General features: G+C 38.4%; 1 protein-coding gene across 1 annotated transcript in view; it reads left to right on the forward strand.

Annotated features, from left to right (window-relative positions):
- Positions 1 to 432: 432 nt before the first annotated feature.
- Positions 433 to 26,291, forward strand: part of PLCL2 (phospholipase C like 2) — a gene marked incomplete at its 5' end in the record, with an annotated part of 97,472 nt that continues 71,613 nt past the window's right edge. Inside the window, one exon of the mRNA XM_083862672.1 lies at positions 433 to 735. Coding sequence (XP_083718798.1) covers positions 433 to 735 — 303 coding nt within the window. The remainder of the gene's footprint in view (positions 736 to 26,291) is intronic.

Here is a 26,291-nt window from a genome sequence, read left to right on the forward strand (position 1 = left end):
CCCGGGCCGGTCCCGGTCCCCATCCCCGTCCCCATCCCCATCCCCTTAGCGGGGCTCCTCTCTGCCCGCCCGGCCCGGCGGGTCTCCCTGTGCGGGTGGGACTCGGGCAGCCCCTCTCCTCCCACGCGTGTCCGTGTGTCCGCGGTGCCACCTCCCCCGCCTCGTGTGAGGACCGCTTGTCACGTTTCGTCTCCTCTTCCCTCCCCAGGTGCTGCGGGGCCGGTGCTCGCCGAGCCGCCGCCGACACGTTTCGTCCGTCCCCCCTCCCTCCCTGCTCGGAGCTGCGCGGCCTCGGCTGCCAAATGCGCGGGGGAGAGAGACTCGGGCTCAAAATCCCCCGATCGTAAATAAAGAAAGCGGAAGGAGAGGCACCGCCGGGAGGAGGGAGGGGAGCGGGGCAGCGGCGGCGCTTCTGCCGGAGCCAGGAGGCCGATGGCGGAGTTCGGCAGCGGCGGCGGCGGCGGGGGGCTGCCCTCCTCCCCGGGGCCGCTCCAGGGAAAGGGGGCCTTCAAGGCAGGAGATGGGGAAGGAGGAGGCGGCGGCGGCGGGAGATCCCGCTTTGACAGCGCGGGCAGCCGGGTCTCCAACGGGGACTGTGCCCAGCCCGGAGCCGGCGAGGAGTCGGGATCAGCTCCTCCTGCCAGCCCGGAGAGCAGCAGCAAGGAAAAAGGATTTTCCACCGGTCAACAACGAGAAGGCAAACCCGGCATCCCTCGGAGGAGCAGCATAATTAAGGTAAGAGCTCTCGCTCCTCCCCAGCGGGGTCTTTTTTCTCTGTGGCAGAGGCAGGGAGATAACGGGGGAAATACACTGGGTTCAGAGAGCCTTGGTTCTAGACGAACGGACAGGCAGCTTTTTTCTTTCTCTTTTTTTCCTCCCCCCTGTGGTGAGGGGACTTGATTTTTCCTTTGTCAGGAGTGGACAACAGTGGGAGGATGGCTTTGTGTACGTCCACGCTTGGGGGTAGCCGGGCGTCATGTTTTGAGGTTTATAAAGTAGAAGGCTCTAACTCCTGTTAGGGAAGGCGAGAGAAACTAGCTGGCTTGTGACAAGACAACATGGGCACCAGCCTGGCAGCCAAAGACATGAATTGCACAGTATGCTTGTTATTTGGGATGCACCTGTGCAGAGCAATTTTGTGGCTCCATTGGCTTGTGTGTGTGACAGGCACACAGCAGGTGATGAGAGATTCGGGATCTCATTGGGCTGGGGGTGGGAGAAGGTATAATAGGGAACATTCTTCTTGTTAAAAATGACAGCTCGTTTAGCAGTAGGCTGAGTTGTACTTCACCTATAGAAACATCTTTATACTTAGCTCTGCATATTCTGAGCACTTTTATGTTTCACCTTAAAAAATAGGGGGAGCATCAGTGGTAGAATGTAGCTTGGGCAAAAAGGAATTTTTTTTTTTTTTTTTTTTTTTAATGCAATTGTTTCTACAAATACGCTTGTTTTGGTTTCTTAAATCCATGGTTCCTGAGATATGTGTTGGGTTAGCTTTCCCAAGTCCAGTGAAAAGGTTGAGAGAACATAGAGAAATTGCTCCAATGGTATAACAGCTGTGAAATGAGGCATAGCTTCAAGTACTTAAGATCTGAGTTTAATCAAGATCAGCTAGATCTAAATTAAGCTAGATGTGTCCTCTTCTTAGATATTTATATGCTTCCAAAATCAGCTGTGGTGGGATGACCTTGGCTGGATTCCAGACACCCACCAAAGCCACTCTATCACTCCTCAGCTGGACAGGGAAGAGAAGATAGAATGAAAGGCTGAAAGGCTCATGGGTCAAGATAAGGACAGAGAGAGAGAGCTCTCAGAAATTACTGTCACGGACAAAACATGACAATAATTTGTTAATTGCAGTTAATTTGAGGAAATCAATTTATTACTAATCAAATCTGTATAGGATAATATGAAATAAAACCAAATCTTAGAAACCCTTCCCTCCATTCTGCCCCTCTCCTCTGGTGCAGGGGGATGTGGAATGGGAGTTGTGGTCAGTTCATCACATGTTTCTGCTGTTCTTCCTCAGGAGGAGGATTCATCACACTTCTACTGTGCTCCAGCACTGGGTCTCCTCCCATGGGAGGGACTGTGAACTTCCATGAACTTCTCCAGCCTGAGTCTTACTCACAGGGTGCAGTTCCTCATGAACTGCTCCAGTGTGGTTCCCACATGAGGTCACAAATCCTTCCAGGAGCCCTCTCTAGTGTGGGTTTCCACAGAGTTGCAGCCTTCTTCAGGCACCCACCTCCTCTACTGAGGAGCAGCCTGTCTCACCATGGTCTTCTCTGTTGGCTGCAGAAAAATCTCAGCTCTGGCACTTGGAGCACCTCCTCCCACCCCTTCACTGACCTTGGTGGCTGCAGTGTTGTTTCGCTTGTCTAGTCCCCCCCCTTCCTCTGGCTGCAATTCCTTCTGAACAATTTTTTTTCCCTATCCTGTTAAATCTGTTATCCCAGGGGCACTGCCACAGTCACTGATGGGGCCCTTGGCCTTCTTGGAGCCGGCTGGCATTGGCTGTGTCGGTCATAGGTGAAGCTTCTCACAGCAGCCACCCTTGTAATCCTCCTGCTACCAAAATCTTGTCATGCAAACCCGAGAGACATTCCACCTCTTGTCTTTAGAATCCACATCCATCCTACAATCTTCACAAATTTCAGTCACATCAACAAAAATGAATTCCCCACGCCAAAATCAGAAACACCAAACAAAATACACACGATTCACCACAGTTAGAATGTAAATTTCACACAATCAGTCCATGTTTTACCCATTATCTCTGTTATTCTGTTGATTGGATGATAGAAAAACGTGTGGAATATCAAGACTGGTTGTGTATTGAAAGTTGTGTTACTGTCTCCTGGGCCTTGCTGTAAAAGCCAAGGGGAGAGCAAGGGCAGTCAGTGAGCAGCTGAGCACATTTGACAGGCTGTACCCACCCTTCCTGTTTGAGCAGTGATGCTGGGTGTGTATGTGTGTGTGTGCTAAAGAAATCATAACAATGGACAGGGGGCAGCTGAGCTTGGTATTGGAATAACTTCACATATGCTGGATTTGCCAGTGATTTTTTTTACAGGTCTGATACTTCTTAACGATTTCTTGTTTCTTCTGTGTTAGCCCAAGAAAGACAGGAGTATTGTTTGCAGCATGTACATGCTGTTGTACTACTTTGTAGTGTATGATTTAATTATACAGCAACCTTCTGCCTCTCTGGGGACCAAACAAGGTCACAGTACCTAGGGATTTGTGATATATTAAGATCAAGAAGCATGAGATAAGGAAATAGGTTTTGAATTACATTTCATGGATACCCGACTCAAGGTTCTTAGTTTCTGCAGCAATGAGAGCACTTAGGAATACAAAATTATTCCCCCTTCTGCTATTATTGCTGCTGAATACCGTTTTGCAGATGTGAACAGTAATCTGTGCAGCAGCCAAGAACTGATTACTAAAACTTTGTGTTATTTCTTGAATAATTATCTTGAGTGGAAAAATGTGACAACACTGCATTTAAAGTTATGTGGTCCGTATTTATTTTAGATATGACTGTTTTAATAGTTTTGGGAAAAATCACTTGTCTAAATATATTCTGAATGTGATTCTGCCTGCTTGGTTCAGCAGTTCAGGTCGTTTGAGTCCAGGTGTGTTAGTGCCTGGTTTTCACTATGAAACCTTCTGGAACATCTGGCATGGGTAGTAAACCTTAAGATGCTTCTTGCCTGCTCTTGCAAAACAGAAGTCTGTAAAGAGTGGACAAAGTAAGATCTAATATGCTTTTGGAAAGTGTTCCTGGAGTTTTAATAGCTTATATCACTAAAACTGCTTTTAAAGAGGAACTGCTTTTAAAAGAAACAGGTTTGTTCCATGCAGAAGTAGATTTCATACATTCATGCAAAACATAACTTTGTAGTTGATCTGTAAAATGCACCTTTACGGAATATCTAATACTTAAATGTTGTATCTGCCAGTTACTGTGTAGGTGTTTGGGTCATAAATGGAAAATTGACATTTGAATAATAGTTCTAGTTCAGATTAAATTCTTTAGAACCACATGTTTGTGCATGGAAATCAGGAGCACAGATCCGTGTTTTATTTTGGTTTCAGTCTGTGCTTCCATTGGCTGTCTATTTTCATAACTCTGAGAAGAGCAGTTGCTGCCTTTTTCCCTCTCCTTTCTTACTTGCAGTCTCTGTTCCCTTTTTCCAGTAGCTCCATATTTTTTATTTTGTGCACCTGCTAATTTTGACTTTTTCTTTCTCGTTTGGTGTAAGATGATGTATGTACTCTTCAGGGCTGAGGTGTCACCTAGGATGATGACAGGTGGTACAGCTGCTATTACTGGAAAAAGTAACTCAGTCTTTATACATAGTAGTTTACTTGGCCTTTTGCTTGTGTATCAGCTGTGTCTAGGCTGAAAGGATTAAAGATTGTACTCTTCATTTGCAGCAATTTTTATGGAATAACCTATTTTATTGCTTGCCTTTGTTGAACCAAATTTGAGGGCCAGGGACTACATACATGTATTTATAGAGACTTTTTCACTTCCTGTTTCTTATTCTCTGTATTTATGAGATTCTGATTTTTCAAGAGGCAATAGTAATGATACATTGTGTATCCATGGGGTTAAGGCTCTTGGATACCTGATTTGTGAACTTATTTATATGCCCCTTGTTTGTATGTAGTGGGTTTTGGAGTGACTGTTTTGTTTTTCCATAATATTTTCCTTGGTGCAGCTAGCTGTGGTTTCCTATTATGTAATTTCCTACAACATTTCCTATATTATCCAGTGAAACAAATTTACATCTTGCAGTTCAAAGTGGGTTTAAGCATCCTGTGAACTTTTCTTAGCTCCTCTGACAGTTGGCAGGGAGCTCGCTTTATTTTTGTGTGAGGTTCCTTCACGCCTTTCTTAAGGAGACTTTGAGGCAGTAGGCGTTTGAGAATCTTTAAGGCAGAAAGTGGTGTATGGGTATGTTTCCTCAGAGCTGCCTGCTTCCAGGGGTGTCCAATAAATACTTACAGAACCTCATGGTTTCCCAGAGCTATAGACCTAGACAGAAAGAGATCCATGGGGATAAATATGTCTTTATTAGGAGACAGGTTGCACTAATAAAATGGGAAGAGATACACTTAGGAGAGATTGCAGTTATTTAGGAAGGCAGCAGTGAGAAACATGCGTTGAAAGGTGGCTTTAGCATTCTGTGAGCAGGGTGTTTTTATCAACATGTGTGTGGAAGCAAAGTCCAGGTTGGTTTTTTTGCATACACCAAAGCTGATCTCAGTGTCAATAAATTTCCTGGCTGATAACTTAAACAAATTAGTATTTTTTTTTTTTTATTTTTTTTTTTTTTTTTTTTTTTTTTTTTTTTTCTTCTTATGGGTCTAAACCCAAGCTTTCATTCTGTAAAGTCATATACTTACTGAGGATTATAAACTCCTAACTTTCAAAGCCTATAAGAAGAGAGGAACCAAATTAAGCAGGTAGATACTCTAGGGTATAATTTTAAGCAGAGCTTTGCTTTTGAAACTAAACATATCCGTGTCTTGCTATGACAGGGGATTTAGACAGCACATACATCAAGATCTTCTTTCTTGTTGGAATGCCAATATATGTTGCTAACTTGTTCAGTCTTCTGTGATCTCTAGTTCATACTGTAAACCCATTTGTATCAAGTGTAAAATGAAATATGAAAAATATGAAATGAAATATGGAAATATTTCCATATGAAATATGGAAAATACTGGACAGTGTTTTCTGCAACTGTGATTGTTTTAAAAGCTTTAATAGAAACCCTTTTGCATTCATGGTAAACTCTAATGTAGCATTTTCAGTGGACTTAGGTTCTGTGCAGTCCTAAATTATCTTAGCCACAATGTTTGCAAGTCTTGATGGAGGCCCAGGAATAGATCATACATATTTGGCTTCCATCCAAAAGAATATCAAGGAATTATGTTGCTGGACTCAGTTTAAAGTGTACGAAATTACCTGATTTTTCAATAATTTTTCTTATTGGAAAGAAACCTGTGTAACAAGTCAAGTAAACTTGACTAAGCAGTCTTTGGATTGAAGATGCAAAAGTTTCCTAAGTTCAAAGAAAACAGCCATGGAGAGGAAAGAAGGAGAAAGCTAATGCGTTTGGTCTATTCATGCCCTTCCCCTTTGGAAACAAAATGCAACAGTATCAGCTGAATCCCTTCTGGTTACAGAAGAGCTTTGGAAGAAGGAAGTGGATCTCCGAGCTGTAAAAGATATTTTGCCTAGAGCACCTGTACTAATTGACACCAAAACTGGCAGCACAAAAAAAGCATATATTTAGGAAAGAAGCGATAGTTGAGCTCCCTGGACAGCCATATACAACTACACAGCCAAAGTGCAGGTTTTTCTGAGAGACTATTCCTGGATTTGTTTTTGTTTGTTTCTTAGTTTTTTCTTTTTGTTTTAATGCAGATCTATCTTATCTCTCTGGTTTGTCAGTATGAGAGACCTCAATAGCTAATTGCAGCTGTGTGAATCCTGGAGCTTTCTTTTAGAGGAGGCTGTCTTTGTGATTTGTTGGACTCTCAGCTAGATTCTAGAAGGTTACCAGCACCTATCCATATTTGTATTCTTCTCCATCCTCTACTACTGATTGTTTACTGGCTTCCTAATTTTTAGAAAGTAGAATATTTTTAAAAGAATACTTAACACCATAAAGATCATATCCTCTGTGATGCAAAAGCTGTATACCTTGAGTATTTGCATAGAATATCATATATATACATTAGACCCATGTACCAGGCAGTTCACTACTTGTTAACTGTGACACTGTATGTCACAGCCACTGAGTGGGGTATGTTGTGCATTGCATTTGGTACATATTTTTTGTAGTTTGTGTAGACCAGAGTAATCAAAATTTTATTTGAAGGTATGCAACACACATGAAAAAGTTGTTTGTAGAAACGTACACATGAGGATACTGCCTTTATGTAATTTAGTTAGCTTATGAGCTATAGCCCACAAAGAGAAGTACTTTTTCCAAAAGCTGACTTGGAGCGGGATCTTAATTTGGATGAATTTAGCTTCTCTGACTTCTCTTCTGGAAGACCTAATCCGTGTATTTCTCTTGACTGAGTAAAGAGCTTGGCTAGTGTGAATAATAGCAACTGCTTCACCCCCTCTGCCCACAAAACCTTAGACTATCCACAAAATATATTCAGTCTGTTCAGTGGTGAAAAATTAATTAATGGAATTAAAAATCATTATGAATACCTGATGAGCTTTTTACTTATGCCCGTTATCAGGCTTGATCAGTGACATGACTAGTTTAGCCTATTTTTAAACTAGGAATTAGAGCAGTGGTGTCCTGCCCATGGCTCACAAATAATACACTGTGCTCCCATCATTTGATTGTGTTCATGGAAGACTGAAAGAGTGTAAACAGAGATTGACAGGACAAGTTAATTTTGTAGTTTCCCAGCCTTTGCTGGTCCATGGGTGATATTACCATCAATCCTTGTATTCTTTGCACCGACTTTATTAGGAAAAACCCATATATAAAATTCCCCAATTGTCAATCTCTGAGGGCCAAATTAAGTTGGAACACATATTATAGTATTAGTACATGGATTCTAAATTATCTTTTCACGCAAATGTGGGATTGTGTTCAAAATTTGGAAGTCCAAATATAAACAGACTAGCAGGCAGATTTTCGGGGAGAAAAGAGATATAATAATTTATGTGTAATATACATAAACGGAGAAGAGGAAATTATAAAAATGTGATAAAAATCAACAATGTATAAGCAAATAAATCAGCAAAGTATATGTATTTAAAAATGTTTAGAAATAGGGCTGGAAAACACCTCAAGAGGTCAGTCTACTCTGCACCACTGCTCTGCTACAGGATCGACTGTTAATAAATTTCAATATGATGCTTTTGTCTTTTAATCACCTTTTGTTTGTGATCCTTCTATGCAGGCTGCTGCCTGATTGTTCCTCTTTGTAATGGGCAAAAGCAATCATCTGCAAAAACCTTGTACTTGTCCTACTAACTGCATTCTAATTATTTCAGATTATACCTTCTATTTGTCAGATTCTTTCTGATTTTAACTTACCTTCTAACATACATGCAGCTCTTCCATCTTCAAGTAAACATCCTGTTTTAACTATCCTTTCATTTTATCATATGTGGTATGTGATTTTCTTTTCTTACGTGATTGTAGATTTTGGTACAAGATCATATTATACATTCCATGGTAAAAATAAAAATTGATTATTTGTATTCTTTACCACCTGTAAATAGAGCAATATGATGTTGCAGGATTGAGTTCAAAAATATAATTTATGAGAAAATATTGTTCTTTCTAAATATATTAAAATAATAGTTGGTAAGTGCAGATTGATATTATTATTATTGCTGGATTGCAGCACTGGCACAAAAAAAAGCCCTTTGGAAAGGGCTGGCTTGTTTTTCTTTAGGGAGAGTAAGTAGCAAGTGGCCTCTTTCCCTGTTTTGCAGCTGTGTTTATGAAGACAATTGTTACTGTTTTACAGTCGATCTTCACATCTGGTGTGCCTTTTAAACACGGGGCAGTACCATCACTGCACTTGCTTTTCCCTGTTGTAGAAGACTGTTCATGAAGCAGTCCTTTGAAAGGATTGTTGCCCATCCTCTCGACTGCAATACATCTCTTAATATCTTAATATCTACTTAAATTGCTGCTTTTCCAGAGCTGTCTGTATAGACTCACCTGTCCCTTGTTTCTGAAGAGGAACATCCCTGAGTTCACTCACCTGTTCCCTCCCAGACGGTGACCTCACAAAACATGAATGTTCAAAACAATGGAGAGTGCACTATAGTGAGTGACTGGAAATCAGCAGTACTGAGGCTCACCGTGTTAACTGGTGTAGCCTTGGGAAAGCAAAATAGCTGTGATTCATTTCTGCTTCTCTTGGGATTCCTTTTAATGTCATTTGGCCTTTTGGAGTAAGTAATAAAGTATCCCTGAGTACTTCAGGTTGTACACTAAGCTCAGAGATCTATTCAGATACCAAATATTCACATTCTGGAAATAAGTGCAGGCGGACAGGAAGTATCTTTAAACAAACAAACCAATTCCTTTTCAGAATAGCAGCTGGCAGTTTTACAAAATGAGCAATAAAAATAGCAAGATATTAAGCTGGATTTCAAAATTAACTTTAAAAAATCTTTAAAAAAAGAAACTTATTTAGATGTTCTATTTTGGTATAAGAAATGGGCACCTTTACAAGTATATATCAGATAGTTGATATTATGCCTATTGATGTAAAGACTGTCCTAATGCCTTTGCTAGAATTGATTAAGATGGTTTGATATTTCCTTTAAATTATGAGACAATCAGTACTGCAGAAGAAAAAGAACTGCTGCTTTTTTGAAAAGAAACACATCCACAGAATTTTCAAGATCTTTTCATAGTTGAGTTTCTATGATTATAGCTTTTCTCCTCTATTTTCTTATAATGCTGGTAAGAAGAAAAAAATATATTATTTTGCTTACACTTAAAAAAGACAGGGCACGATACAGTTCTGTGTGTGCTGTGATGTTTTAGCATCTGCGAACATATTCCCATCTTTTACTGCCCTTTTTAATATAGGGTAGGAGAGGAAGAATGGTCGTGAAATTCTGCAGCAGCAGAATGGTCTTGCATGGGTTTTGTTTTGTAAAGTACCTCTTATGATGGAAAATGCTTTATATATTTCATTACCTAGTTCCCTGTGATAAAAGTGTTTGACATTGTCAAATGTTTACTCTAGCTGCATTCCTTAAATTAAAATGTAAATGCCTGCTTACTTAAAAAAATATAATTTCATTGCTTTGTATTACCAAAGTGTAGTTTGGACTAAAAGGACAGGAATTCAGCTTGTGTTGAAGCTTTTGTTAAGAATGTTTTCTTTCCTATTATTGGGGGTTTTAGGCAGTTATTTATTGATTTTAAGTAACTCCTGTGAACAGTACAGGAGCACAAAAAAGTGGCAAGACAGTGACTTTGCATATTCTACCATGCTTTTTTGTTTAGTTAATTTAAAGCAGAATGAATCTCTTTCATGTACATATTGTAGCAAATGTTAGTTTCTGAGTTGCTGAAATAATACTTAGATCATTACAATATTCACATGCTTACAATGTAAATACATATATTTTTGCTACATAAGGCAGGAAAAACTCAGTAATAGTTGGAAATAAATCACTTCAGAAAATGGCTTGAATGAACTGAAATGTATTTTGTTATTTACAGAGAATGGTCCCTAAATAATTTTTTTTTTTGAGAAATGTTAGTAGCAGTTTGTTACAAAAAGCCAGTGTAAATTCTAGAGTTCAGGACTAATATTTATGTGAAATGAGAATGTATTTAGTCATGGCACGTTACTACCACATAGTGGAGAAAGCTAGATCAGACATAAGTAGTTTGAGTCCCAGTAGTATTATGTTTCCTTGCTTTTGAAGAACCCCCCAAGAATTTTGCATGGCTTACTGGATGTACTTTATTTGTTAAACCCCAGTGTCCTCTAATTTCTCATTGTTCTTCCCAGTTGTAGTAGCTGCAGAGAGTTGTGTTTCACAAGCATTGTCTGAGGTTCACACATTTCAGCTTAAATAACGTGTTCCATGTTCCTCATGCTTGGTCCTCCTTCAGTGGGCAGCCAGCCTGCTCTGGAATCTGCTCTGCGAGTGGTGGTGTAGTGTGAGGGCACTGAATGCTTTCAGTTGTGAGGATTGTCTTGTGGTATTTTGTGGATTTAGAAAGATGCTGTGGAATTGATAGTGTTGGTCTTTCACTAGCCTGCTTGGCCCAGATCTGGTTCGTGTCTGTCACCTCTTCTGTTGTGTCACCCTGTCTGCTTGTCCCTCCCTTTCCTGGGTCTCTGCATCTCTCATATATTTGCATCCCTCCTGCTTCAGCAGGAACAACAGCTTGGCCACACTCAGCTTTTTGTCTGGGACAGCTGGTGGAGAACCTTTTATTCCCAGCAAAGGGCTGGAGCAGAGCAGAACTCTGTGTGCTCTGTGCAGTACTTCGTGTCTGCTTGTGAATCCCCAGAAAAGGAATGATGAAAGGGGAGTGCAGATTCCAGTGCAAGGCGCTCAACCTTCACAGTGGCTTGAAGTCCTGCAGGCTTTGGGGCTTGAACCTATGATGAAGACTGACTGCACAGCTTGGGGTAGATGCATCTGTTTCCCTCAGTCTTCAAAAGCTCCCAGCCCTCGTGAATTTTAAGGATGGCTGCCAGGGTCAGGCTGAAAAGTCCATTTGGCTCATGATGTTGCCTCCAACAGGAAGAATAGGAAAAGCCTCCTTTCCTGACATCTGCTTCCAGCCTTTAAGTGATCTGGAGCTAAGATGCATTTAATCTTTATGGGTGGTTCCCCTCCCCCATTAGTTGTCAAAGGCGAGTTCAGTTTGACTTTTGGAAGCTTTTAACATCCTATGACAGTTTCTTAACTAAGTGTTGTGTGAAGAAGTCTTTTTTTTTTCTTTACATGGTTTTACCAGGCAGCTATTTACTTGTTTACCTGGGATCCCCTGGTTCTTATGTTAGAACAACAATTTCTCTTTTCCACAAATGAGCTGAGAGATGTTTCTCACATTTGCTTTATGTAATTTTTTTTTCTGGGCTAAGAAATCTTTATATTTTTAGTTGTTCCACCTATTGAAGCTTTTTTTTATGCTGGTTTTATTCTGGTGCTCTTTTATGTATTTTTTTCCCTTCCATTTTATTAATTTTTTGCAGGGCAGGACTAAAATGGTATTCCAAATGTGTGGCAGTCAAATGTATAAATCCACTGTAGCGTAATGAAGGTTTAGCAATATTGTGATACTAAATTGGACTGTAATTTATTTATTTTTAGTGTTGTCTTCATCAAATATTTAAATGGTATCACTGCTGCTAATTGGCAGTGGGAGAGTGCTGTTAAAACCTTTCGCTAAATATTTAAAACCATCTTTTTAAAGATCTGACTAAGAAGGGCAATGGTGCTGATGATACTTATGTTGGAAGTGGCTGCCATTAACGTCTTTGCAGGAGACAGTTTTTCTGTTAGAAGTCTTTTAATGTGTTACAAAGTCTTTTCATGGTGCTGGTGACACCATTGCTGATTAGCACATTGAGCTTCTAGCTGTGGTTAACTTTTAAGGTTCTTGTTCAGCACTCATATTAATGGATTATTTTATTCAGTCTTTCATTTCTTTTGCTTTATAATGTCTGAGACTCTTCAGAATGACTGTGTCAGAGTCCAGAAGAGTCAAGAAGGCATTTTTATTCTTTAGAAAACTCACACAAAGTACAACAATGAAATCAGATAGTTTCCTGAAAATAGAACATCTAAAGTTTCACTTCAGGGAATTATTCAACTGAGGATTAAAACGATTATTAAATACAGTAAGCAATGAAGGACAAAGATAACAGGAAGTTTCTGTGTCTTACAAGATTGATACAACATTATCTTGGAAGGAAATCCCAACACTGTTGCTTGTCTGTCTTTCTCCTTTGAGCCGAGAAACCCGTTTGTTTTCTTTCCCTTCTTCAGTAGTTTCTCACTACTAGAAGGAAAGTAATCCCAATTAGCCTATTCCTGCTCACCTGGCCTGCTGTGTTGAGACATACCTTGGTTATTCCTGAATTCCCGAGGATTTTTGAATCCTCATGCTTTTGTGTGCCCATTTTTGACAAGAGTCCAGAGTCTGCCAGAGTCTGACTCATAATTTCTGAGCATCGCTGTCAGCAACATTATCTTTATGCAATTAAGTCTCAAAGCTTCAGGTATTTCTCCTTGTTCTAAAGTGTCTAATTATGTGCTATTTTTCTTCTGAATGTAAGTGACATACACTCAGTTGGAGTAGCAAGAAGAGAACATGACATGGATTTTCATTTTTTTATGTGTGGAAATTAATATTTCTGTCCATAAGTATTGAACTTCAACTTCAAAAATAGTAGTTTAGGAGTTCTTGCCTTGCTGGGAGAAAATTCACCAATTTTGTTCTGATAATTGCTGATGAATTTTTATATTAGTTGGAAATAATAGCTCAAATACATTCATTGGGTTCAGCTTCAGATTTTTTTTTTCTTCTGCATCTAATCCCAAATTCAACTCGGTCCTTAGTGGATGTAAAAAATTTACTATAATCATTTGAGTGCCTTGTGATTAAAGCTTTGGCCACTAATAATGATTTAGAAAATTAACTACTTGCCAAATACATAAGAATCTTAAATTAATTTTATTTAAAAAGATATTCTAATGTTTAGATTTATAATACAGTCTGCAAAACATTTCTTCATGTGTTGGAAGTATTCTGAAGTGAAGTTATTGGATTACTGAATTCATTTCAGGTCTTTCCCACTTTTTTCTGGTGAATTTAATACAATTGCATGGTGAGATACCATCAACTAAATGCATCTTTTACTGAGAAAAACCTGCCACCTGGTGATTTAACCTGGAGCCTGATTTTCCACCATCATGTAGGCTTTATGTAAATCTGCTCTGTGTACTTTATCAAATGGTACCTTTGGCTGAGGTGATGGAGAAATAATATTTTTCTGATGTGTTCTGTTAAAATACAGTATTGCTGTTAAATATTTAAGAAGTTTTGTGTAAAATAAATCCAAATAAAATTTTCAAAATTTGTAAGACAAATGCAGAGCAGTATTACGGTTTTTTCTCTTTGGTTCAGAACCTTACTCCCAGCTGCCATGCCACTGAATTTTCCAAGAGTCAAAATGAATCATGATGAAAGCTACCCACTACTTTCTTTTTCTTTACTATTTAAAATATTTATGACACAATTCTGTATTCTAGAAATACATACCTTATAACCCTTTCTTATTTTAAATGTCTTATCTGCCCTTCTTACAACGGTTGATGGGAATAAGTCATGGGCCACTGCTGAAAAATTCTGTTGGCAGCTTTCCTTGCAGGACAATGTAAACTGTGTTGGTCTTGCACTGATCAGGTGATTATGCAGTTAAAGATTCTTAAAATGCTGTTGTTGGCAGACAAAACTTCAGAAAAAAAGAGCAAGGCCTCAGTTCAAAACTGTCAATTTGTTATACTAGAAAAGATGAAAAAAAAAGTTCAGTGTTATTTCAGGCCAACAACTTGGCAGGAATTTAAATATGAGTCCAAGGTTCCTGAAACCAGAGGCCTGAGAATGCAAGCAGGTTGCAGGGGAAATACAATGATTTCACTGACAGCTGAGATATAAATCATAGTCACCATGTTGAAAGGAGGTACTTGGCAAATGTAGTATTCCATATGATAAAAAACCAGAAAGAGGTATGTTAGGTGTGGAATATGTTCCTTGTTGCTAAGTATTAGGGCAGTTTTTGAAAGCTGGTGAAAAAAGAATGGATTTTTGGTCAGGATGAGTTTTATGCAATGAATAACATGACTGAAGGAGGCAAAGTATTTTTGAGTCCGTTTCCTACAACTTTGGTAGCTTATAATTTTCACAGATTTCAGCACTGTACAGCAACTGTTTTTGTGGAAAGCTTACATTTACTAGTATTTTGCAGGTGGGGTTTTTTGGGTGTTTTTTGGTGGGATATCAGTTAATTTCTTGCTGGAAAGTGTCTTGGGAGATCCTATTGTGAAAGGTATTGTGGTGAGCAGCAGCAAAATCCCTCTGTGGCTTGTCAAATATCTTGCAACACTACAGTGTATGAAATGAATGTGACATTTCTTAACCCTTTTTAATGACTATTCTTAGTTTATAAGATTTCTTTTTTAATGTAGACAGAAATTTTTTTTTGTTACTACCTTGTTTTTTATTAAAAGTCATGGTCATCTTAGGGAGTAGGCTTCTTCCAATGGAAAAACAAAACAGGACTGCCATTCTTGTACCTGCTGTGTTGAGAGAAAAGGGAGAGAGGCAACACTTCAGAGAAAATAAAAAATGTTTGAACTTGTGTCTTGCATTATACTACTGCTAAGAGATGTTTTCATCCAGCTGTGTTCAGATGATACAGGAGAACTCTCTTCACTATGTCTGTGGTCATTCTGTGCCTTACATTAGCTGCAGGTCTTTGAGGCAGAAATTGTGCTGCTTGAAACTTCATTTCCATCTCTGTTGTCTTTGTAGCTTGCCAAACTCATTACTTGTTTTAAATAAGCAATGAAAAGCTATTTCTTCTTGCCTCCAGCAAATCTTTGTTTTAATGTAATTTGTTACTGTAAAACACAATAAGAAACGTACTAAAACTCTAGGAGACTTTGAACCAAACTCTTACTGAAAGATGTACTTAATTCACATTATACTTTTTGTTTCAGTATTCATAATAAATGACTGGGATAAGATGACACCTCTAGAATTTTATAACACTGTCTTGCTTACATGCAAAAATTTAGAACCACCACTTACTTCCCCTCAAAAAACAAACCCCACATTTTAAGCTGTAACTTGAAAAATGTCAGAGTTTATGGGCACCTTTTCTCCAATTCCTCATCCAAATAATTTTGGAATTCTTTACTGAATATACTTGTTATACTTAGCTGTTATAACCTGTTTTCCTTCAGTTATTGCAAAGCTTATCAGGTCTGAGGCATTTGTTTTTTGCTTGAATATTATAGAGAAACAAAATCTCAGAAATCTATGTAAGGGGTAGAACTGTCATTAAGAAAATCTTTCCTAACAAATGTTTTGGAAAGAAACGTAGCAGTTTTCCAAACAGAGGAAAGAAGCAAATGATGCAGGAAGCTGACTTTTAAGGTGGCATAATGTAAATCCTTAATTTTTAATTCTGTCCCTGTTACACTTTTGTTTGTTTGTGATTTTGGGGTTTTACCTTTTTGGGGTTTTTTATGTGCGTGAGAGTGGAGGGTCTCTTGTCTGGCCTCAATGTTATGTGAGTTCTAGTAATTGACCTGTGTTGGTAGCTAAGAACAACAAAAAGAAAAGAGTAATTTTATTTTTCTCCCCTATAGAGTTATTTTATTATATATGGTTCTTGATTTTGTAGCATGTGTATTAACTATGTATCACTCCATATTTTTGAAACATTTTCTTTTTTCATTAAAGGTAGTTGCATAAGGTGGTGTTATTTTCTTGGGTCAAACTTGTAAGCTTATTCTTTTTACTATGATGTGCAGGATTAAATGAATAGACTAGTTTTAGTTTAGTGGATATATATTTATATACATGTAAAGGGGAAGATGAATTTACCAGGAAGACAAAATACTCAGTTTAATATGAGTGAATCAGAATTGTGGTTTTCATTTTATTTGTTCCTGATTCATAAGAATGTTCCTGATTCATAGGGCTCATTGGAAGAGCCAGATGTGGGGATAAACCAGAATTACACTTGCAAATAAAATGGTCAATATAAGCTTAAAAGCAGAGATATTTAAACTATTCCTTATTTAATTTGAGACTAATTAAAAATAGTTAGTTTTGGGGTTTATTTCATGGCTTGGAGGTTAAGTACATGGGAAGAGAATATTGTATTGCTGGGGTGTTCCTAACGGGCCAAGCAGCACCTGGTCCCTCACGATACCAATTTGCTGTTCCAATAAGTTTGTATTGTTAAAAAACCATGCAACAAAGCAAGTCACTGCCTTAAGGGAGGGTGCTTATTTAATGAAAAGAAAGTAAGTTACAGAATACTGAAATTTCACATCTTTTGTGCTCAGTTTCTTTAACATTTGATTTTCCTTTACACTTTCAAACAGCCAAGGATAAAGGAAATGGCAAATATCTTAAAACTAACCTTGAGCTACAAGAGGGAATGGTTTTAAACCAAAAGAGAAGAGGTGTAGATTAGATGCTAGGAAGAAATTTTTTATTCTGAGGATTGTGAGGCACCGGAACGGGTTGCACAGAGAAGTTGTGGATTCCCCATCCCCAGAGGTGTTCAGGGCCAGTCTGGATGGTTTTGAGCAACCTAGTCTAGTGGGTGGAATCCCTGCCTATAATTGGGGAAGGGAGGATTGGAGCTAGATGATCTTTAAGGTCCCTTCCATTGTAAGCCATTCTGTGATTATATATTCTTCTTGGGGCCATCCACAAAGGTGGTAGTAGGATTGTTGCCATGATTTTCTGCAAAGGACTCTCTGTGCAAGTTCCTCTGTAAAACACTTCCATCTAGCTTGTGTTACTCCTGGAAAACAAAAGGTAGATTTTGGAATCTCCCGAACTGGTGATCATGAGCTGCTCTGTTCATTGGTGTGCTATAAAGCAGACATGGCAATGCAACAGTCTCCATAGTCTGAAATGCATCAGAGACCTAAAAACTGAAATATAAATTAAAGTCACACAAAGAAACAAATTCCTAAATACATGGCTTTTCATAAGGTGTGTGAAATCTTCTGTTGAGAATGGCCTTTTTATATCTAGCCCATCATCCTCTGTCCAGCGGGCCTGCAGAAGAGTGCTTGAATGTGGGCTCTGAGAAGCCTGCAAGGAAGGCAAAGCTGAAGGTTATCTAGGCAAAGGATAAGCAGGAAGACAGAATGAACTGATGTGTGTGCCCACTAAATAGATGCTAGATGGGGAAACTGCTCAGAAGAGTACAGGGAATGCAGCTGCATGGTTCGGTAAAAACCAAACTCCTAATGACTGAAAAAGATAACTCAGTGATGAATGTCCTGGCTTCACTTTCCCTAGTCCACAAACACTGGCTGGATTCTAGCACTGGGAAGGACAAGGTAACAAAGGATCACACTGAAGCCCCTCGGGAAACTCAGGTTCTTCCCGATGGGATCACCTGGAGGGTATGGTCACGCTGGGGCCAGTGCAGCCACCACTGCTGCCTTTGCCTCTTGGGCTGCTTGGTCCTGGAGCTGTTGACTGCAGCCGAGGCTGCCAGCATAGGGATGCTGGGTGAGAGCTGCACCAGGCAGCCAGGCATCCAACTGTGCAGCCTCATCACCTCAGGGAGGTGCCCAAGTCTGTAAGAGCCTCTCAAGATTGGCCATGTGTGGAAGCAAGGACGGCAGCCCCTGTTGTCTCAGAAGCCTCAGTGTGCACAAAGGAGGAGACTGGCAGTGAAGTGTTTTGACTTTTCATTACTAAAGTTCATAGCTTCTCCCTGCTCTGCTTTTGTTGCAGGGAGAAGTGCAATTATGAACTAACCTGTATCATTATCCCTCAATGCTGACCTAGTAGTTTTCAGTGACCTATTGCCCAAGTGTTCTCAGGGTCAGTGGTGGTATTCTCATATTTAGTATCTGCATTTAAAGGATAGGTTTTGCTCCCATTATTTTTTCCCAGTTTCTTTTTGAACTCTGTACACTTTGGTATCTGTAGCACAACCTGTGGCTCAGAGTTTTGTATCTTGGATGTGCTGGTGAGGAAAAGGTACCCACTCTTCTTTATTTTGAATCTGCCACCTGCAAATTTCATTTGGTGTTTCTTTATTCTCTTTATAGGGTGAGATGGTGAGAAATCATTCCTTATTGTTCTTAGTTTTATTTTGAATTCTGATGTCCTGTTTGCTCTCCTATAAATAAGTCAGATATTATGTATAGATTAAAAGATTTCTTAAGACTTTGGCATCTTATTTTAAACATAACAACTATCCCATCTCTTTGGAAAGAATTGAAGTCTTTTATTAATAATGTGCCATGTTCCTTAGCTGCTTTTTCCTCAGTATGTGAAAGTAGATCGGTCACACTTGAAATCTCAATGTGTAGGGATTTTGTGATACATTTTGACAGAGGTAGTTTATCTGATTTAGCTGTAATCACCTTTCATGGATAGCAGAACCCTCTACAATAACAACTTGTTTTGACTTGATGAACTTTCATGCTGGCAATAATTTCCCAGTGATAGTCTTCATTACCTGGAGTTTCTGAAACATCTGTCACATCAACATCCTGATTTAAGGATTGGCATTCCTGTTTCTCCATCTTGTTTGTCTGCATTATTTAAATGTCTCTGTTCTGTTTTATCCCCTGTCTCTATTGACGTGGAGTCACTTTCTATCCTCTCTCTTATATGAGTATATACAGTTAGTGTGGTTATTCCACAAAGGATTCACAAACTATGAGCTATTGAATCCTTCACAGCTTTCCTCAGGTATTAAAATTTAAAAGGTCACAGGAAAATATTGAATTAAATCGCTGACACCATTCTTTTTTGGTTTAGAGGAAGCCTTCTTCTAGCTTGTGCTCACTCTGTTTTTTCCAATTTTGGCAAATCTACTTGGAATTATTCTTCCCAGAATTAGCCTCTCTCAGGAGATAACACTTATTTTCCTCCCCTTCCATTCACCTCTTTCACTCATATAAGAAAAAAGCCCTTCTTGGCTCTGAAAATGATTGGAACAATTTGATGACTTCTGTGTGTGGGAGAGAGGAAAGTTATTTTCTTCATTTTTCATGCCTTTTTCTCTTTTTGAGGAGTTCAAGCTGGCCTTTTGTTAACAGAAATTGCTTGCTGCTTGAATCCATTAACAAAGTTCTTGCATTGAACTTAAGATACCTGTGGCAATCTCATGGTGGGTGCTGAAATTATTCCTTCACACTCAGCAGAAGAGGGAAATGTGGTGTGTACAAGTGAGGAAAATGAGCAGAAAATTCTTTGGTGGTTGTCCATGGTGTTTAGTAATATACTGATGAAAATTCATAAAATCCAGTTGATCTGAAGGGTCCTTAGCAGGTCAATCTGAATTATTTGGAACTGAAGAATATTCTCCAGAGGTTACAGTTCTCAGTGTTCATCCTAAAAACTGAGGCTGCAAGAGAAAATTTTCTTCTACAACTTCTGATAAGGATTCAGGCATTATTGCTGTCATGTATTTTTTATTGATTGAACAAAATTTTTTCAACTATTTGTAGTATTTTCATGCTTTTTTAAAACCAGTATTTTTTATTTTTCATTGTAAATCTAAGTTAAAACATCGAATTAAACACAAACTCTAGAATTGTAAGGAAGATGACCTTGTAAATCTGGTTGCTTCTAATGACAAGTTTTTGCCTGGTGGATTCTTAGGAGTTATAGTTTTGTTTTCAAGTGAGAATTTTTTAATTACTTTTGGTACTTGTTGGATGCTTTGAACTCCAGTACATGTCAAGAACTTTGAAAGAATCCTCCTTTTCTCCCAAGGAAAATACAGAGAATGGATAGTTCCTCAGAAGATTGTTGGACGCGTTTTGTCTAGAGTACTAGAAACCAGAGATAATTTGGAAGTAGGATCTAGAAAAAGCAATCTGGACTGTGACTGGTTAGATTAAACAAATGGTAGTTTCTGTGGTACTGAGAAAAAAAAATGGAAATGCTTTGGCAACACAGCTGTTAAATGATGTGGTAAAATGACTCCTTCTAACTTAAGGATTTAAAATTATTTCCTTGATTTATACAAGTATATAAAGATTTAGTATCAAAGTAATGAGAAAAAATTGAGTAAGTTTTCTTATTCAAATACCCATTTTGTTATTTCTCTGCAGCATTTTTCTTGGTTGTTTTTTTCCATGTGCTTTTTCCCTCCATGTATTGGTATTTTAAATACAAAAGGAGAGTGATAATCCCGAGAAGATGCCAGTGATGATCGTTTTAGCAGAAGATAGGGTTGGAAAGGATCTTAAACTTACTGTGTGCAGTGGGTTGGTTGACCTTGGAGGGCAGCCAAGCACCCACACGGTTGCTCACTTGCCTGCCCCTCCCATGGCTACAGGAGAGAGTAAGAACAACAAAGGCAAAAAACCTGCTGGTTTAAGATAAAGGCAGTGTAATAAATGAAGAAAAGAGGAAAGAAAAACAAGTGATGCAAAGGAAATTACTTTCTACCTCCCACAAGCGTCTCGGTGGCTGCCAGCAGTCAGACTCTTCCTTTCTGCTACCTGAGTTTTGTGGCTGAGCATGAAGTTTTACAGTGTGTGATATCCCTTTGACCAGTTCAGGTCATTTCTTCTGGCTCTTTTCCCACCCAGATCCTTGTCCACCCCTAGCCTATTTGCTGGAATGGGGCCAGAGTGAAGGAGTGAAAAAGGAGCCCTAACACTGTGTAAGCACTATCCAGCAGCAGCCAAAACATTGGCTTCTCCACACCCTTTTAAACACAAGTTCAAAACACAGCTCCATACAGGCTGTGAAGAAAATTAACTCTGTCAGCCAGACCATGGGTTTCCCATGTGCCAGGGTGGAATCATCAGAGTAAAACAAGTCTCTAAAATAAATACGCGATTGTATGGTCTGGAGTTTCTCCGTGTCTTTCAATTTGGTACACTGATGTCTTTTAAATAAATCTCTTCTGGTGGTTTGATATTGATGAATGTAAGGAGTATGATAGATTTGTGATTGGAAACCTTTGTATGGCTACTATGGCTTTGAAAAGTGATTGCATTTAAATGCTCAACAGCTCCTCAGGGTACTTAATTTTTTAAGTATTACATACATTAATTAAAAATTTTGACTCAATCTGTCATAGAGGTTGAATCATTGCAAAGCTGGCGCAGTGTGCAGGCCATCAAGTCTGGCTTTATAACTGCTCTGTCTTCAAACTTGCCTGGCTGCTGCTAATATAATTTTCTGTCTCTTCTACAGTTATAAATTCATCTTCCTGTCATTTTGCCAGTTGAGGAGAGTGGCATTCGTAAAAAAATCCTGAGTCTGTCAGGTGTTTTCAGCCTTAAAAGAAAAAAAAGATGTTGGTCATTTGGAGAGGGGTACAGTTTCACTCCTTTCAGTGCCAGAGAGCTAAAATCTTCATAGATTTTAATAATTTTAATAATAGCAACAAGGGAAGAGTTTCATCAGTTCTACATTTCATTTCACAATCTATGCAGTGCCTCAAACTTCTTTATAACTTCAGAAATCGTGTGTCAGTTTTTACGAATGTAGGTCAAAAAGTCTGATAAGATAATATTTTAATAACGTTGTAAAACAATTGCTTCTAAACTATAAAAATTTGTCTTGAATTCAAAGAGGAAGTGCTATGGCTTTTAATATGAAGTACTTATATTGGGGAAAAGTAAGCTTATCTTTTACATAAAAACTGTTACACAGAAAAGATCATAGTTACTGTTCCATTGTTCGGGCTGATTTATATCCTCTATTATTATTATACAGCTTAGCAGGAGTTAGAGAACTAGGTCCTGGATTTTGTATCTCCTATTCTTCTTCTTCTGTGTGTAGATATTTACAATAGGACCTTAAGTTAACTGGTACTGAATGCCCTTGTGTATTTTAGTTTGCATAAAAGTTTGGTTTAGATGGTTGATTTAATATAACCTATATTGAAACTGAAAGTTGCTATCTTTGTGTAAAAACAACTAATGATTTCTGATTATCTTAGTTATTCTTCAACCTATAGAGATTTTAATAAAAGCATTATATGCTTAGAGAAAATGCAAAGCTTGACTTGAATTCTTTTCCTGTAACTTAACTACATTGGCACAAATAGGTGCAATTTTATACATGAATGGTTTTGAATTAAATGAGAGATACACCAAGTGCTAAATTAGCATTAATTGAATTGGCATACATCTATTACTACTTTCTGTAGCCATCAGAGTATTGCCAGCTGAAGTGCTCTTTGGTTGACATGTGAATGTATATTGTACACTCTCTGCTTAATGTTTCTTTGAATATTTTATAAAACAAGGCAGTGCTAATTTTGCCTCTGTTTTGTTCCAGAGCTCAGTATGTGAGTGCCCTTAGCATCTCAGGCTCTTGTGGTTTTATGCAACACCAGTGGAGGAATGGGAAAGCCCTTTTGCCTGAACTTGCACTTAGGTTTGCTGTGCAGTGCTCTGGCTTTGCTGAACAGGCAAGCAAACAGCTCATCAGAAGGCTTGAGAAACAGATGGCCAGGAAGGCAGGGTAGACTGGACTGTCACTGATGGAAAAGTACATTCCCGAGCTTGGCATCTGAGCCCGTCACAGCCAAAAACATCTCTGAATGGTCTGTCTGAAATATTAGAGAGGAAAGGTTAAAAAGAAGCACAGTAATAATACTAGAAGCAGGAGCAAGCAGTGCCAAGACAGTGTTGGATTTATCCTCTGGGCAGTTTTCTTTCTCGCCGCAGTAGTGGTAGAAGGACAGAGTGTGAGGTGCAGACTGTGCTTCATTCACCCCATACAGAAGCTGCAGAGAGAGGAGTGCTGAGCTATCAAACAAGTTTTGATCAGCTGTTGCTAAAATGACAGATAGTTGGATTTTTGTTTGTGCATTGTTAGGAAAAGTTCATTAGTCCTAAGGCATGTTGGTTCTATTAAACTTGGTATCTTCAAACTGGAGGGAGAAACTGCTCTTATTTTAAGATTTGGGAATAGAACAGTATTGTTAATGCTGGAACTAAGGACATACTGTTAAAAACAATAGTTTGAAGTTGGTATTTTTATCATGTATTTCCTTGGCGTTTTTACACTCACTCCTTAGTTGTTGTAATTTAACATATAAAACTTGCCAAAGTTAAAGAGAATGTGGGAAGAACATGGTTTTTAATTAGCATCCATTTAAAAGTTAGGGAACAGCAGTGGGGGGAAAATTCACTTTGCAGAATCTAATATTTCTTCTGGATTTTAATACTGACAAGTGTTACTATGTTCTTAGTCTTTGAAATATGAAATAGTGTTGGGGTTTTTTTAAAATGCCTGGAAGCTTTAAAGACACAAGAAGATAACATTTAATAGATGAAGGTAGAAAGGATTTGTGAGATGTTGCATGTTACACAGCCAGCTGCATTTTTATTTGGAGTGCTGAAATGAAGACAAACCTTACTTATATTGTACTTTGTACTCACTAAAGCAAAAGTAAGCAGCTGTTATATGGCTCAATGTTAAACACATTAGTGCAAGGGTCATACCAGTAAAAGCAAAAAATTAACTTCCGGTGTTGCGTGCGAGAATTTTTGCTCGTGTTGTTCTCAAAATAAGATCTGACCTGAAAGGTAGTGTATGCTAATTTTAAACAATGAGATAATCATCACACTTTTCTGCATTGCCTCCAAAGGTGTGACTGTGAGTAGCTGGCTCCCCCCACTTCATTAAGCTGACCCGTGGAAGGAAACTTTTCTCTAGATTCTGAGGTCGGCTGAACAGCACTACTTTTTTTGATTTGTAGTCAGAAACAATAAGAAAATTGCAGATAAGCTTCAGTATTTTGTTTAAAAAAATTGCATTAGCAAAACCATTTCTCTAAATTGCAGGAGTATATAGTTTGAAGATACCTGAAATTAAATATATAACTTTTCAATTTCTTTTCAATTTTTACCTGACTTCTTGTAGTACTTGGACAAAGAGCAGTATGGTAAAACACAGCAAAATAACAGCAAAGTAATGCAAGCTTGAAAATAGATAGGTGATTATTAGGTTGCTTGGATATAATTAATAAAAAAAAATTGCAAAAATACACAAATGGAATGACCACTTTCAGAATCTTTTTGTATAAAGATTTGTACTCCTGCAGAGACAGTAGTAGGCCACGGCAGCCTAATATGATCTGCCTAATGTTATCTGCTCTTGGTCACAGTATAAATATACCTTTTGAAAGGAGGAAGAGAAGAATCTTTAGTTGGAGACTTATTCAGTTAAGATGCAGATACTTGAAACTACTGATTATAAATGATAATTTTTTTAATGCTATTAATAATAATTAATATCCTTTTCCAAGGAGTAAGAATGAAAATAGTTCTGTATTGTCATGTCTAAATGTGCCTGCACAACAGCATTCTAAAGCTAGTGCATTTACCTTGCAAGGGACTTGTGTGCTGGGGAAAGAGTATTATCTCTGTCCTGCAGATATAGTTTATTGGGATTGAGTTTCATTCCACTGCTGCAATGTTTTTCAGTGAAAAGTGGCCCAAAGGTGATAGGTTAGTTACCATGTGAAACATTGCTCACAAGTCACTACTTCCTTTTTCCCTTACCTTCTTTTCCTTGTGAGGCTTCTTCAGGCTGCCTTTGCCTTTTCCTGGAGTTCCATGATCTTGCAGGTCAAGCAGAACTTTCCCATCTTCATCAGCTGGCACAAAATCCAGTCTTAATTTCTTAAAATCAAAGAAACAAAAACCATACAGAAGTAATGTGGCTTTTGCCTTCTTCTTCACCAGTGCTGATTGTTTTTCTCTGGTTGCCCTCATTATGCTACTTTCTATAGTAGTATGCTACTTTCTATAGTGATTCAATACCTTGTTGTTTAACTCACTCCTCTATGCATCATTTTGCTTTTATTTGTGCTTTCCTTAGGTTCTACCAGGTTTTATCCCAGTGGGATACCCTCAAGGACTCTTACCTTGCTAATTGCAAATGCTGTCTTATTCTCTCTGTGCTGTTCATTCTGCATGCCCTGTCAGCAGTGAAAGGCAGTATACCTGTATGTGATTTAATACTGCAGGATCTGGTAGCTCAGTGTATGAAAAATTCTTGATCTTTTAATGACACATTCAGTCTAGTTGTTTTGCAGTTTATAGGCTACAAAGCAAAACCCATGGACTCTTGATTTATTTCTGTGAACTCTGAAACTGTCAGTGTCTAATAACTATATTCAGGTGCCTTTCCTAACTGTGCCTCTGGGCACTATCACAACATACTGTAGTAATTGTTTAACTGACATAGTTTTGCATACACTTCCGTTCAAACTTTGGAGGTCAGTGTAGACCTGTTCCTACTGCTGGCCTTCAGGAATTAGCAAAATGTGTGCAAACATTTGTAATCTCTCACCCAAGAGCAGAATAAATTTCCTGGGATAATTCTGTAGTGAGAATGTTTGCAGTAGCTGTTAGTGTTTGCTTAGAATTTATGGCATGGCAGCTAGAAATGTGAGTATGTAACTTAACAGATATTAGTTAATTACAAAGCAGCAGTTTCTACCAGTTGTAAATAATGATAGGTGTAGAGTGCAGCACTGACATTAGCACCTGTTTTTGTGGCGTACATGTAGGTACACTATCCAGATTTTATATTTTAGTTAAACTTAAAAGTATTCATATTGACCCGACTGATGTCACAGTTTCCTGGTATTTTTTTCAATGTATACGTGGTTTAAACAAAAGTTCAAGTGAGATAGTAGATAAGGCAGTCTTTTGAAAGCTACTCCTGATATTCATGTAGAATGTCTTCTTTCGGTGAGGACTTTGTGGATAGAGAATGCTAGCATTATAGATCACAAGGTAATAGTAATAAGAGCTTGAATTTAGCAAGATTATAAGCAGTGTGATGACAGAAAAATGGGTAAGATATTGACTTTCAAGTTTCCAGGTATAATGAATGAATGTAAATCAATGTTGCCCATTGTTATTAAGGCCTGTGATAGTAAACTTTCAAATCAATACAGGTGTTTAAATAATTTCATTAGAAATCAGAACTTGAAAATTATTTTGTGACTGGTGTTGACATTTT

The sequence above is a fragment of the Zosterops lateralis genome, assembly GCF_965231275.1.
Source record: "Zosterops lateralis genome assembly, chromosome: 1".
Lineage (NCBI taxonomy): Eukaryota > Metazoa > Chordata > Aves > Passeriformes > Zosteropidae > Zosterops > Zosterops lateralis.